The 14,155-nt window shown below is 33.3% G+C and overlaps 3 protein-coding genes across 6 annotated transcripts in view; 2 read left to right on the top strand and 1 right to left on the bottom strand.

Moving 5' to 3' along the window:
- The window catches only part of LOC126875979 (omega-amidase NIT2-like), a 56,273-nt gene extending 49,529 nt beyond the window's left edge, over nt 1-6,744 (bottom strand). Inside the window, exon 1 of the mRNA XM_050638911.1 lies at nt 6,706-6,744. The gene's annotated coding sequence lies outside the window, so the exon portion shown is untranslated. The remainder of the gene's footprint in view (nt 1-6,705) is intronic.
- Nucleotides 1-10,432, top strand: part of LOC126875970 (venom serine protease Bi-VSP-like) — a 57,835-nt gene extending 47,403 nt beyond the window's left edge. Inside the window, exons 2-10 of one of the 4 annotated variants that reach the window (XM_050638886.1) lie at nt 3,388-3,497; nt 4,918-5,115; nt 5,306-5,401; nt 5,473-5,627; nt 7,661-7,756; nt 7,833-7,885; nt 8,175-8,443; nt 8,527-8,625; nt 8,788-9,264. In XM_050638886.1, the coding sequence (XP_050494843.1) occupies nt 3,395-3,497; nt 4,918-5,115; nt 5,306-5,401; nt 5,473-5,627; nt 7,661-7,756; nt 7,833-7,885; nt 8,175-8,199 (726 nt within the window). In that variant the 5' untranslated portion in view covers nt 3,388-3,394 and the 3' untranslated portion in view covers nt 8,200-8,443; nt 8,527-8,625; nt 8,788-9,264. Of the gene's footprint in view, nt 1-2,651; nt 3,498-4,468; nt 4,847-4,917; nt 5,116-5,305; nt 5,402-5,472; nt 5,628-7,660; nt 7,757-7,832; nt 7,886-8,043; nt 8,100-8,174; nt 8,444-8,526; nt 8,626-8,787; nt 9,397-9,544 lie in introns of those variants that run through there. The other 3 variants (XM_050638885.1, XM_050638887.1, XR_007693819.1) reach the window with 3 other exon arrangements.
- The window catches only part of LOC126875989 (omega-amidase NIT2-like), a 63,447-nt gene that overhangs the window by 18,358 nt on the left and 30,934 nt on the right, over nt 1-14,155 (top strand). The window lies entirely within an intron of this gene.

The following is a 14,155-nucleotide window of genomic DNA, read 5'->3' as shown; positions in this document are numbered from 1 at the left end:
TAATATAGAAAACGCAGACTTGTGGAAAGAGAATCCCTGACATTAGACACGAATACGCGATTTCACGAAATATTTTATGGTATATCTAAGATAGAGAATATATATAGAGTACATATAAGTATATATAGAGTAAGAATATATATATAGAGTATATATAAGTACCAAAAATACATCCTAAGACGTGTATGCGATCTACGCTGTATGGGACGTGTTATAAATGGTTTCCGCCACTCAACCGCATTTGAATTTGTGAACACGATCGAACAATTGACACGAATTATTAATTCCCGTCTCTACTCTAGTAACGATTTGCTTTGGAACGAGGTCGAATCGTTCTGATTCCGCGCATGATTAACAAATAATTACAGAGGACATCAATTACTTGGATGGTCTTCCTGAAACTTGATCCAGTTTCGAGAAAATGAAAAATTCGTTTCTTCTCTTTGCTTCCCTGTTCCTTCTTTCCTCCTTTTTCCCTTTTTACATCGCTTTGTTTTACATCGCAATTTACATTTATTTGTAAAGTTTGAATCTCCTCGATATTGACGATGTTGAAGCTGCAAGTATGTATTTCATTTTAATCCATTCGAGACCGAGATTTAATTGTAAGACGATACCTAGGTGTCGGTACGATCTGAATGTTTAGTTGGAATGATTCTGTGTTTTACTCTCTCCAGGGTATCCTTTTCATACTTTGATTTTAAATCGATGACAATCTTATATAGTATGCCTCATATTTTTTTTTTTTTTTTTTTTTTTTTTTTTTTGATATCGGTGACTGCCATATTCTCTTGAGTTTCCAAATCGTAAAGAATCTTTCCCCAGGGATTGGTCAACTGTGTATGCCCCCATGCGACGTAACTTGCTGAAGGAACACGAGCCGGTGATATGCAGGCAACGTATAATTGATTATCATTCGCTCTGGAACGCTGAAGTAATGACCAGTGCAGTGGTCCAGTGGTCATATTGAATGCCGCTGGATATATCAGCATTTGGCAACCTAACCCAGAGAAGCAGGAAATATGAAGCCACCGAATACCAATTAACTTCGTAGTTGCACGGTTCACATTCCATCATTTCTGAATATGCGAGGACAGTCCTTTTATTGCGCTTTTAATTCTTTTATTTGTTTCATTTTCAGCAAATATACTGGTTTTTTAAATTAAGCTTCTTTTTATACAGAGTTACAGATTATATTAATTTTATATAGAATATATTTAAGAAAGATATTTAATTTTTTGCTAGTTAAGTATTGATCGATTAAGTTACTGTACCTTTGTTACGATAAATGCGTGCCATTTCCTCGAATCTAATATCATAGCAAATGCCAATACCTATTTTGCAGCCCTTCACGTCGAACGTCGTTAGGGAGTTACCAGGACTGAGTGAATCACTCTCTCGAAAAGTAATCTTATTAGGAATGTCGATGTCGAATAGATGTACCTAATAACATAAAAATGTAGTCGCTAATTCTATTGCTGCAACTTTTGTAATTTAATATCAAAGTTACCAACTCCTAAACTTTAATTATTTTTTATTTAATAACTGACAGCGTTTTTATCACTTTCTTTTATTAAAAAATCTTATCATTTAATAATGTTTAAAAAGGAGAAAAAATAAGTATAATAATATTTTAAGTATGTGAAAAATTTATATTACACATTACAACAAAAATGGGCGTTTCCCGTATCATAACGTATTTTATAAACCGTAAATTATAGAATTGGTTATAGTATACGTATGTACATATGTATATTCCTAAATTATTCCTAGATAGAGTCACTTTCTTCACCCCAATATTTTCAAATCCAAAGCCATAAAGGAATATATTACTTACCTTTCGGCGTTTTGCTATCAAAGTTCCATCGGGACCCCAAATAGTACAGGTATTGTACAATTTATCGCCCTCTATTTCAGGCATCGTACCACCAACTACATAGATGTTGTTTTCTTTAGCTGCGTTCGATGAAGCAACGCTCGTTTCACCATCAGGAATACTCTCGGCGTATTTTCGAAAGTACTCTGCATTGCAATATTTCAATTAATGAAAAATAACTGTCTTTTGTTCCAACCATAAATTAAATTGAAATGTTTGTCAGTTTTTTATTTTTTAAATTATTAAAATAACTAAGTTTTATATTTCGACTTAATTAAATATGCAATTACTTAGCTAATAGTATATATAATAAATTGTTTCTACAGGTTCAAAATGAAAAATGAATATTTAGAAATATTTAATTACGACAATGCTATTTGTGTTAGCATCAGTGGCTTGTTACTCAACGACTTTGCTAGTACTTTTTCAAACATAAAGTTAGTTTTCAATTAACACTTATACTAGAGGCGGAATTATAAATGCAAAATAATTGATAATACTAATTTATAAGTACCTAATTATTAGTATCTTAAAAAATATATTTATACAAAAATCACGATAATCATGAAAATGGGGAAATCCTATATTCTCGAATCAATTCACAATTTATTTTGTATATTAATTAGATTCCACGCTCATCAGTACGTACTCACTGGCGACATCGAGAAAATGTATCGGCAATTCCTCGTACGACCAGAGGATCGGAAATATCAAAGGATATTATGGCGCAGCGCGAGAGGAGAAACAGAAACATATGAGCTTAACACCGTAATACTGTTATCATAGAAATAGAAGCAGTCCTCAATTCCCGCCCGCTAACTCCTATCTCCACCGATCCAAATGATCTCCTAGCCCTCACTCCCGGACATTTCCTCATTGGCGATTCATTAATGTGCTTACGTGATCGAGATTTCAGAGACATTCCATCGAACCGACTCTCCAAATGGCAGCATATCCAACAGCTTAAACAACATTTTTGGAACCGCTGGCATAAGGAGTATTTGAACGAGCTAACCAACCGCAATAAATGGAGCAAGGGTGGACACAGCATCCAAAAGGGCACAATCGTCATCCTCAGAGAGGACAACGTTCCCTCCATGCATTGGCCTCTGGGCCGAGTTATCAAGGTTCATCCAGGCGCCGATGGTGTCATCCGGACAGCTACAGTTCAGACGGCAAAGAGCATTTTGGATCGGGGCGTCAAAAGGCTTGTCCCACTGCCAATTCAACCCGATCTCGAGAAACCCGAACAACTAGCCACCGAGACGAAATAAGATGGGAACTTCAACCACACCTCCCTAGTTTGATCGGTACCCTCTCAACGGGGGGAGAATGTTACGCCATGCGGCTTACCATAGGTCATATTCTTAACTATCGATCGCGGCACTATAATGTCGCAGACGGATCGTCGCGTCTGCCCGGCAAACAAACATTGTAGTGGCAAGCGCATGGTTCATTAAGCAGGGCGACTTCCAGAAACGTCGACTCGTGGCCCGTATTTTACCTCGCAGTAAAAGAATGTGGCGTGATCCGAACGTAGTGGGGGTCGCCTTCCAGAAAAAACGAAAAAAATCGAAAGGCGTTCAGAACTTTTCCAGAAGTCGAACCGTCAACACATGTGGTATGTCGCGCATTACTTATCAACCAAAACGCAGTTACATTTTTTTTGTTCCATTTATATCTTTCTAGTTAATAAGTTGTTGAAATAAACATTAATTTATTTGTGTTAATTCTGTGGAATTTCATTGAACTACCCTTATTATCATAATCGAAATAAGGGGATCGATCAGTTCGTGGCGTCGATTATTTAATCGTAACGGGAACTTACAACTCTCGTTGACGTGCTATCTCGCGATCGCGTCTCTCCGCGAACGGTCGAAACAAAATGATTCACTAAAAACTGTCCTGAATTCCTAAGAATTTATTTACCGCAAAACTGACAAAGTGTTTATTTAAAAAATGAGGTTGAAGATAGTCCTTTTCTTTCATTTCATTCATTTTCATTTTCTTTCTTAAGTATGGCTAACACAATATCTAATCAATTAAAATTTTATATTTTCACGTGAAAAGTTTCTTTAGATAATTATTATCAACATGATGACTAACTCTTACGGATTAATACGTGTCTGTAGGGCAATCCGGTGGACTTGATCGGCTTTTTACTTCGAAAGTTGAGTAATCGGTGTCGCTTTCTTACGCATCTTTGAACTGTATAAATGTTTTAAAATTGTTTGATCCAGAATGTACCACACCGGACAATCAAGAAGGCAGGTGCCTTGACTACAGAAAATGTAAACCTCTGCAAGAAATATGGCAGATACAGTACCGTACAGCCACCGATTTTTATAGACGATCAGTGTGCAGATACCAGGGCAATGTTACGATCGTTTGCTGTCCGAACGATCCAAACAAAGAGAAGAGAGAAATTTTAATAAAAACTGTGTATAAGTATAAGGCTTTGCGACCACCATACTGTGGTTTTAGCAACGTCTCTCATACCAGGGTGGTGGTCGATGGTAAACCAGCTGAACTTGGTACGTTTTATGTCTTTCTTTCCGATTAATAATAAGCCATTTACTGCAAAGAATGAACTTTAAAGGCATTAAACAGCACATCAATGTACATTTCAATTAGACTAAATAATAATGCTATGATTTTATCGGTAGTAACTTTACTTATTAACTTGAATTATTTCTTTCTTTTACTTCATGTTAGGAAGAGTATCTTTTTGCTCGAAATAAAAAATTGATATAGGAGTAATAATATGGATAGAGATCAAAAACTGTTAGGGCAGAAATTACACGTTTGAACTTTATAGTTCAGTATAGTTCAAATAGAAATTATATAGAATTATTTAATAATTTGTATTCCACTGGAATAAAAATTTAATTTCTGTCTTTATCAAATCTCTATTTCAGAGTATTTGTACGTATGTACTTATCGTCTGCTGTATGATCGAATATCGAATAGGTAATAATCGTTGTTACTCGTTATGTGAGAAAAAATTATGTATATTCACAACTATGACTATTGCATTTTAGGCGCTTGGCCATGGATCGTTGCATTAGGTTTTCGTAATCCCCGAAACCCAGACAAACCACTATGGAAGTGCGGAGGTTCCCTGATATCGGCTAGGCATGTTTTGACCGCAGCACATTGTGCACATATGGATGGAATAGAAAACATACACAATCATAATATTGCCATTCTTAGATTGGTGGAGGAGGTGCCATTTTCGAGTAAGTCCTCAAATATATATATATATATATATATATATATATATATATATATGCTATTGAGTATTACTGAAGTATCATATCCTGAAATTTCTTACTGTACACATATATTGTGTCATAAAGCGTGTACAATTCTTTCTCATACTTTTGGTCATTCGTTTCCTGCATTTTCATTTATTTTTTTATTTTTCAGGGTACGTATATCCCATTTGTACGAAAGAGCTCCTGCGAAAGAGCAACTTCGTCGGCTATAACCCCCTTGTTGCTGGATGGGGAGCATTAAGATATAGTAAGTGATATCAATTTTATAATAAAATTAAACAGTTCCAGTCTTAAATATCTTTCTTATTTTCTTCGTAGGACGACCACGACGTAATGCATTAATGGAAGTACAAATGCCAGTGATTAAGAACGCCGAATGCAAAATAGCTTATTCCAAATTTCCTAATGCACCTGATGTCACTGATGGTATAATATGCGCCGAACGTGCTCAGGGTGGAAAGGATTCTTGTACGGTAATTAAGTTACAGAGTTACTACAAACTATACGGTATCTGAAGACACGTCAATTCGAATTAACATCAAATCGACGTCTTAAACATTAAAAATAATAGATAAACACAATTTAATAGTTTTGCCCACTTCTCACACCTCGTTATGGTATTTAATCTAATTTCCTCCTAATCTTAGTTTTGCTCAAAATACATATAACATGTACGTTATAAATTGGAGTATTTCAATACACAAATCAATAGAAGATTATTACTGTATATAAGTATAATTTCAATACAATTCGATCGATATATTTCAGTATCTTTGATTAAAAATTTAACGATCCTTTCAGGCTGACCGCGGCGGACCACTGCTGATACAACATGAATTAACCTCGTATTTAATAGGTATTGTGTCTTATGCTTATAAGTGCGGCACAGCTGGGTATCCCAGCGTTTACACTAGGGTCACATCGTACCTTGACTTCATTCTCCAAGCGATGCAATAATATGATATTACTGTTCCATAAATATCATTGTGTAAAAAACGTAAAGTTGGATTTTCTTATTGTGGAGATAAGAAACAGCTCAAATTTACATTGTTTTGTACGTTACAAATTATAGGCTTAAAATGTACGAAATGTAACTTTGAAACGACACTAATTTTTTACGCACGATAAACCTCCACGACTTAGGTATGTAAAGATGATAAACGTATATTAATTCTATTAATTTGGTAATAATAAACCAACTTTCTGAGAAGTTCTGTAAATTTCGTTTCTGTTGTATCAAGAGAATAATGGAATATTCCACTTAGATCGTATACTTCTTGTATGTACGTACAAAATTTTCCGGCTAATCTAAAACGCTTCATAAGATAGAGAGCTTCTGGAAATTCGGACACAGAGAGTGCATAAAATACACGATAAGTCTCGTGTCTTTCAAAATTACTTTTTATTCGCTAAAAACGTCCTGTGTACTCATGCAATCACATGCAACCTCGAAACTTCACTTATTTTTTATCACTTTCCAATTCAATACACAGTTTCTGCATTTTTGACTATATGTAAGAGAAATTTCTATTCAGCCAAAGGTGTACTTACAGATTATAGATTCCTATACGACTCTCAGTAAAAATTTATCCGCAATCCAGATAGTTAAAACTTCTGTCGACCGTATTGATCCATCTGCACTCTTCGTATGACGTCAATATCTGTTCAGTGCTGCTGCGCAGGTTTCTTTGTGTTACGTCAATTCGTTTGTGACCGTTGCGCGAGTAATGGCGCTTTGCAATGGTGATTTGCAGGAAAACAGTGCAGAATGCTGTGATTCGTTTCTTGTGGTCGGAGGTTATGTTTGATGCCTATATTTATCAAAGATTTAATGCACATTATGGAGAAAGTGTTTTGTCACGAAGTGTGTTTGAATGGGCACAAAGGTTCAAAGAAGATCGCACAAGTGTTATGAAAAAACAGGTGGACGCCCGTCCACATCCACGATGACAACATTGAACGTGTTCATGAACTTATGCTCTATGGAATAGACGAGTGACACTGGATAATGTGGCAAATCATTTGCAAATCAGCCACGGCTCTGCTTATGCAATAGTGCACGACAGATTTGGGTTTTAAAAAGTTTGTGCGAGATGGATGCCGAAAAAGCTGATGAAAAGGTGAAGACGACGATGCATTCGTGGTTCGCAGCTCAGCCCAAAACATTTTTTAATGAGAAAATACGAAGGTCCTTCGGCAAATGGACAAAGTGTATACAGAAATCGAGTGATTATGTCAAAAAATGATGTATGTCTTTTTTGACAATTGCTTAAAATAAATTCTACACCGACAGAGCGGGTAACTTTTTACTCACCCTCGTAAGACACTTAAATTTCCAATCTATTATGATGAATAAAAGAGCTTATACTATTAAATCTAATTGTATTTTGTTGCATGAGAGTACACGTGTATGTGATGTACATTACCTTTATATCCCCTTGAACGCTTCAATATTGCGCATACTATATTTTGTACAGCTTCTATAAAATTTCGTATGTTTGTTTAGGCTGTTAATCTAGAGGCTGGAGTACAAAGAAGTGGCACAATGATGTGGGCTGATGACATTTATAATTATCAAGGAATCACCCCTACATTCGCTCAGGTATATATCGTTGACTATAACGTATTTAACATATATGATTGTTAGAATATTAATAATTAATTTTTAATTCTATCAGAATTTTAATGAAACTGTCCCTTGGGAAGGAAGAACTGATACCTTGATATCACGGTTTGTACATCCTATATATACGACAAATTTTAGAACATTATATAACGAAGAACCAGATCGTCGTGGCCATGTGATGTGAATAAAAGGACTTGAATTTGATGATATTTTTATAATGTTAGATAACATAACTAAGTATCTTCACAGTAAGATAGGATGACATCTTAATGTTGTTCACTTGAGTGATGATATTATAAGGAAAAGTGTAATATCACAGGTAGGATGATTCATAATTTAGAACTACTAACTCATGTATGTATTAAAAATTAAAGAAATATATTAAATTTTATAGGATATTTATGTTTAGTAACCAGTAATTCAGAGATTGGTATTCATGGTTACTATAACGAGGCTGTAGAAACGCACCCTTTCTTCTTTGCAAATGGTCCTGTATTTATGTCTAAGCCGAAACTGGAACCTCTGAATAATTTAGATTTATTCTTGTTATTTTCTAAAATACTTATCTACAGTATACCATAAGGAATGATACCGTATCGCACCTAATCAAGTGCCTTAAGAAACATCAACAGGATATCACAGTAATCCCGTATCGACTGATATGTAAGTAAAAGTTATGTGTCATTGTTATACACAGTTATGTGTTAGTGTTATACACAGTTATTTATCATTTTCTATTAATTCAGTTGTAGCCACTACAATATCTATGACACTGGTAGTAATTATGAGAACAATAATGATGTGTTCTATAAGAGGAAATGATGATTAGGAACAAAAACTTACAGGTAAGTCAAAGTATATGTTATTTGCCATTTGAAAAGAAAGTTACTAACTTGAAATTTTTTGATAAATAATAATTGTGCAAAATATATTGGATTTCAAATTTGTCAAAAATTGAAATTTAAGAAGCATTGTAATAATATAACATTAATATTTTGATTTTTCAGGAGATATCATGCGGTGGATGGATAATATGTAAAAGATATTAAGCAGTATATGAATTTTCATATTGCGTAGAGATAACAAAATGAATTTTAAAAAATGTCGACATGGTAATAAGAAATAGCATCATGACAAAGAATATATAAAGACAGTTTCATTTTTTATAAATAAAAATTTGTTGTTCCAGATTTTGAAATATAGTGAAACGTTTAATTAGTATCTTAATATCTTTAAATAATTATTATTTTAGAATCAATTGTAATTGTATCATACGTACTTTTGAATTCGTGCAAGAACATATGTAATTTTGAAGTAGTTATTATTAGGAAATTGTTAGACGCGAACAGTATGCGAAAAGTTAGTATGCAGTGTAATAATTATCAATCAAAACACAAGAATTAAATTCTTGAGGAAAAAATTTCCGGAATTTCTTATTTACATGATTATAAAGAAATCCATAATAAAAAGGAGCTGCTTTCTAATACTTCTCTTCCTTGTAATGCCTGCGTTAATAATAACGAGGTTCGACTTTTTGTTTTTAGAGGGATACTGGAAAATTTGAAAGTACAGTACCATTGGGAAGAAAATCACGATATTGAAAACGATATTTGCAAGTAAATTTCCAAAAAATCTGTTTTCAAATTTTCGCTTTCTATTTCACATTAAAAGAAAGGGAGGGCTGCCTTCTTTTTCTGCAAGACAAAACAAACATTCTGAATCTCGTATCAATGAATGATGTCAATAAGTTATTTTTCTTTTCAGATTGAACAATATTCCAGATTTATTCATAATTTCATACTACGCGAAGAATAGACTTTTCATAGGTATATAAAGGAAATATTAAGTATAGGAAAACTCTTTTTCGTTGTAGGTGACATATGCTTCACGGTTGAACACATGTATTTTTGAACACATATAAATGAAAAAGTACTCTTATGGAGAAAAAGAATTGATACCTTCGATTGACATTAGATAATGTATATAAACTTATGAACAATCACTATCAGTTTGTATCTTAGGTGCACACGCAGATTTGTTGGAGTTCTTATAAAATGTACTTCCTGTACGAACGTTTTATTCTTCCAAATTTTACGATACTATGTCTCATATAATAACTATATGGATTAAACGTAATATAAATGATCCGAAAATAGACTCGAACGACATTAATTGTCTTTCTATTTATACCAATATCGAAAATACAAGTAAAGCTGGAGCAATAGTATGCAAGAATGGACTATTTATTATTTTAAACCAAATCATAGCATATTCAGAATGCACAGTATTATCATGAAATGTAAATGAATCAGTTGTAAACGAACGATTTTACTGTAAAATCGTTGCCTCCTTTTTTTCATCTGAAATATAGCAGCAATGAGTACATTCTTTTAATATATAATAAAACGAGATATCTTTATAAAGTTACATATGTCATCACTGGTAACTGTTATCTCGTATGACACCAAATATACCGTTAGTATGGAATGATATTTTTATGAAGATATACTTTAATGATAGATTTTATGAATGAAACGTTATATAAGAAAAATTATCTCTTGTTATTCTATGAAGTGTAGTAGCTAATGAAGATTAATTTTACGAAGTATTAGAGCAAAAGAGAATTAAAAAATTAAAAAGATCTAAATAAGATTGTTCGTGTGGCTTAATTATCTCAATTCTGGTACACCACTTGTTACATTCTAACTAATTAGCGCTAAACAATAACTTGCAAATATTAAAGATATTAACACCTTAATATTAACACCTAAAGGTTTTCAGGAAATTTTATAATACTTGATTATTGTATATCTAGTCATTGATTGATAAAATTTCTTGTATAAGCATAGATCGAGGTTGACGTCATACGCAGATTGCATTACAGGTATCGTTTTAATTTATTTTATGGCTAGAATCGTTTGAATATTATACGAATAATTATTTCCATTCGAACGATTAATAAATCACGTACCTATAAAAGATATATTATGAAAAAGACGTGACGAAACAAAAAAATATTGGAAATTCCGTTGTCATTAGATCAATTATTTTTGCAATGATTTTTATTTCCATGTAATTACATATGAAATGGGTAATTCATTAACATCTCCTCGAATCGAATATAATTCGTTACACTTCACAACGATTCAAATAATGGACGGGAAATATATAATAACTTTCCTGTCCTTGCGTTAAAATAGTACTGTACAAATCAGATGATACAACCTAACCCCAACCTAACCCCAAAAAACCCAATTACATCCACATTGCATGACAGCACACTTGCAATGGATTTTTGTGATTTCAATGTCACAGACAATGACACAACTAATCAGAACACGTTCGAGGCTACAGACATTGAAATTACCGCGTGTTTAATACGTTTAAAGCATAAATCTAAATTTCACGCGATTATTTCTTTGTACATTGTGAAACTCTTAAATTATCTTAATCGAATAAATAATCCTAATGTAATAAAACATCTTGAAATAGACCTAGATATCTGAAACAGAAACTCGAAGGATAAGAAATCCTAAAAGGTACTAATCCTAAAATAACAAACTCCTAAATAATAAACAAGTGATAAAACCTGTTATAAATAATAAACCTTACCTGGAATAATCAAATCCTAACTAATCGAAAATAAAATAAGGCAAGCAATTCTTAATCTTTCAAGTAATTTTTCCGAAAACACAGAAAGATAGAGAAATTAAAAAGACGCAGCACAAATTGCAGCACAATGAAAGTTTCAGAGCGATGAATACGATCGTATTAAACTAAATAATTTTCAAAAGTGAAATTACACTGAAACGTATATCGATGATATTTGTCATTTCTACGATCTGTTTCGCTTGATCGTGCTTCTTTTCTGATGTAAATTCAATTTATAATACGAACTAAGTTTCCTTTATTATTATTAGTCCTGCGTCTTTTTAATTCGTCACTTCTTTTATTTCAGAACAATGACGGGCTCCAAGATGCTGTTCGGATGTTTGGCGTTAATTGCTTTTCTGCATCCATTAGTTCACGTTTGTACTTCGAGTAGTACAGCTCAAGGTTTGTACTTCGAGTTGTCTTTTTCCATGCACTTCAAATTCCAATACGATCTGGTCACGTGGCCTTCGTACAATTTCGAAATTTTACCTGTTTGGTAATCGTCAATGAAAAAAGAAGTTATGCGTGACCTCAACACATTGAAACAATTTTTATGATTTTTTATTTGCCGGTTGGTCAGCAAGTTAATAGAAAAATTTCACTTAACTATTCGCGTTAATTTCTTCGGTTTAACTTTTGGGAAATGCTTCGTTAGCTTCGGGAATATTCCAACGATTCGTTTTACGTACAAAATAAGCATGATAAATATTACATCACGGTAATGTAATATCGGAATATATTAAAGGTGTAATTTTGTTCGATTAATTATAATTTATTAATAATGGATTGAAAATACAGATATTAGTTAGACAGAGAAACGATGTTTGATTAACAGGAAAACTAAATGCAACGCTCGTATTTACAACAAATAACTTGACAACTATTTGGTAACTCTCTCTCTCTCTCTCTCTCTCTCTCTCTCTCTCTCTCTCTCTCTCTCTCTCTCACTAGCAACTCTAACACTCGACAACACTCGCAACTCAATTCTAACGATTCTATGCTTCGACGTCTCGATCAACTCCGATTCTCGCAACACGCACACTTTTCGATTCGCCTTGGATAGCGAAACCGTCCTTCTTCTAACGCGTTTTTAAAACGCGATGGCGCTATCACTTTCTAAAAGCGTCGTCTTTACATTTCCGATGGCCACGGGCACACCCGACTGCCAGATATACAATGTATTATAAGAGTATCATTACCATACTTTTCATGAAAAGAGCAATTTTTCTTGATAACTATACTCTGTAACATAGATTGAAGTCGCTGATTTGATTCCTCTGATATCGTTGTCTTATGAGAGTCTCGCCCGGTCTTGATTGGTTCTGTTGACTCTTATCGTTGTGAAAAATCGATTCGTTGTGTACCTTTTTTGTATAGAGAATTATTTTGTGGTAGAATATAATGTTGTTATATTTGTGGTCTTTACTTTACTAATTTTGTCACTGAGCCGCTCTTTGGTTCGTTGAGCGATTCATATTCCGCATATATTCCGTACCTGCTTCGCTTGGTACTTTTATAATTTTCGCAGTTACAATAAAAAATTTAATTCTTAACAGATTAAAGATTTAACCTCTTGCTTTATAGTGTACAATAATTTTTTTTTTTTTTTTTTTGTATAGGTTATGTGATCCATAGTTTGAGTAAGTAGTACATATATATATATATATATATATATATATATATATATATATATATATATATATATATATTTACGTGACAAGCTTTCATTTCAATCTATATTTAAGATTAATATTTTATCAGTTTCTGTTCGTAACAACATCGAAGTAGTCAATAAGTTTGTAGAGTATAATTAAGGAAGTTATGAAGCAAGAGGTTAAGAACAAATTCTGAAAGAGGTTATGTACAACTCAGTAGTACTGCTTTACATTACTTTGCGAATTACTTTTCAAGCATAAAAATAGTTTAACAGCCACTTATAGTTACTTCCTTACGATTACATTCATTAAATTCGTTTGATTTTGTAAACAAAATAACCACGCTGACCAGTCTCTTATTTAAAATAGAATTATTTTGTCATATATCCAACAGTTTACTTTCTCTTCGTAAATATTATTAATAATTTTATCAATTTCGTATACTTCCATCCTTCGTATAAGTGACAATGAATCAGAAGAGTTTCATAGCAATATTGAACAACATACAGTCAACTACAACACCATTAGATACATCCACCATACAGTCAACTACAACACCATTAGATAACAGCAATACAATAGATTATAATTTTCTACGTGTCATTGATTCATCATCATCATTTTCCATTTTTTTAGCATATGTAAAAACGTATCTGACGTAATCTTACCTCGCTCTTTGAGTACAAAAATCCATTCAAATGAAACAAAGGGAAAAGAAATAAGAAAACAAACACTCACATACGAATCTTCATTACATAACTGTATGTACTCCTCGAGGTATAATTACTCAGACACGTTACAGCGTACCTTCTTCGTTCCCTGATGGCTGATGTTGATCTTTGACGTTTATAATGAAAGAATTTCGTCAACGGCGCCATTTGGATCCTTGTTGAAAAATTAAAATAGCCGCAACAGCACCATTAAGCTCATCACCCAAAGTAGCTCTTGTTGCTGAGTCGTGGAGGAATTATTATCATCAACGACATAAACTATACCAGTTCCGGTCTTCAGGTGGTCCAGGCACTCGAACTCGCAACATCGCTCTCCAACACGGAATTTCTTGCAT

This window comes from Bombus huntii, unplaced genomic scaffold, assembly GCF_024542735.1.
Source record: "Bombus huntii isolate Logan2020A unplaced genomic scaffold, iyBomHunt1.1 ctg00000061.1, whole genome shotgun sequence".
NCBI classification, from domain to species: Eukaryota; Metazoa; Arthropoda; class Insecta; order Hymenoptera; family Apidae; genus Bombus; species Bombus huntii.
Note: the sequence above shows the minus strand (reverse complement) of the source record. Positions and strands in the feature narration are given on the sequence as shown.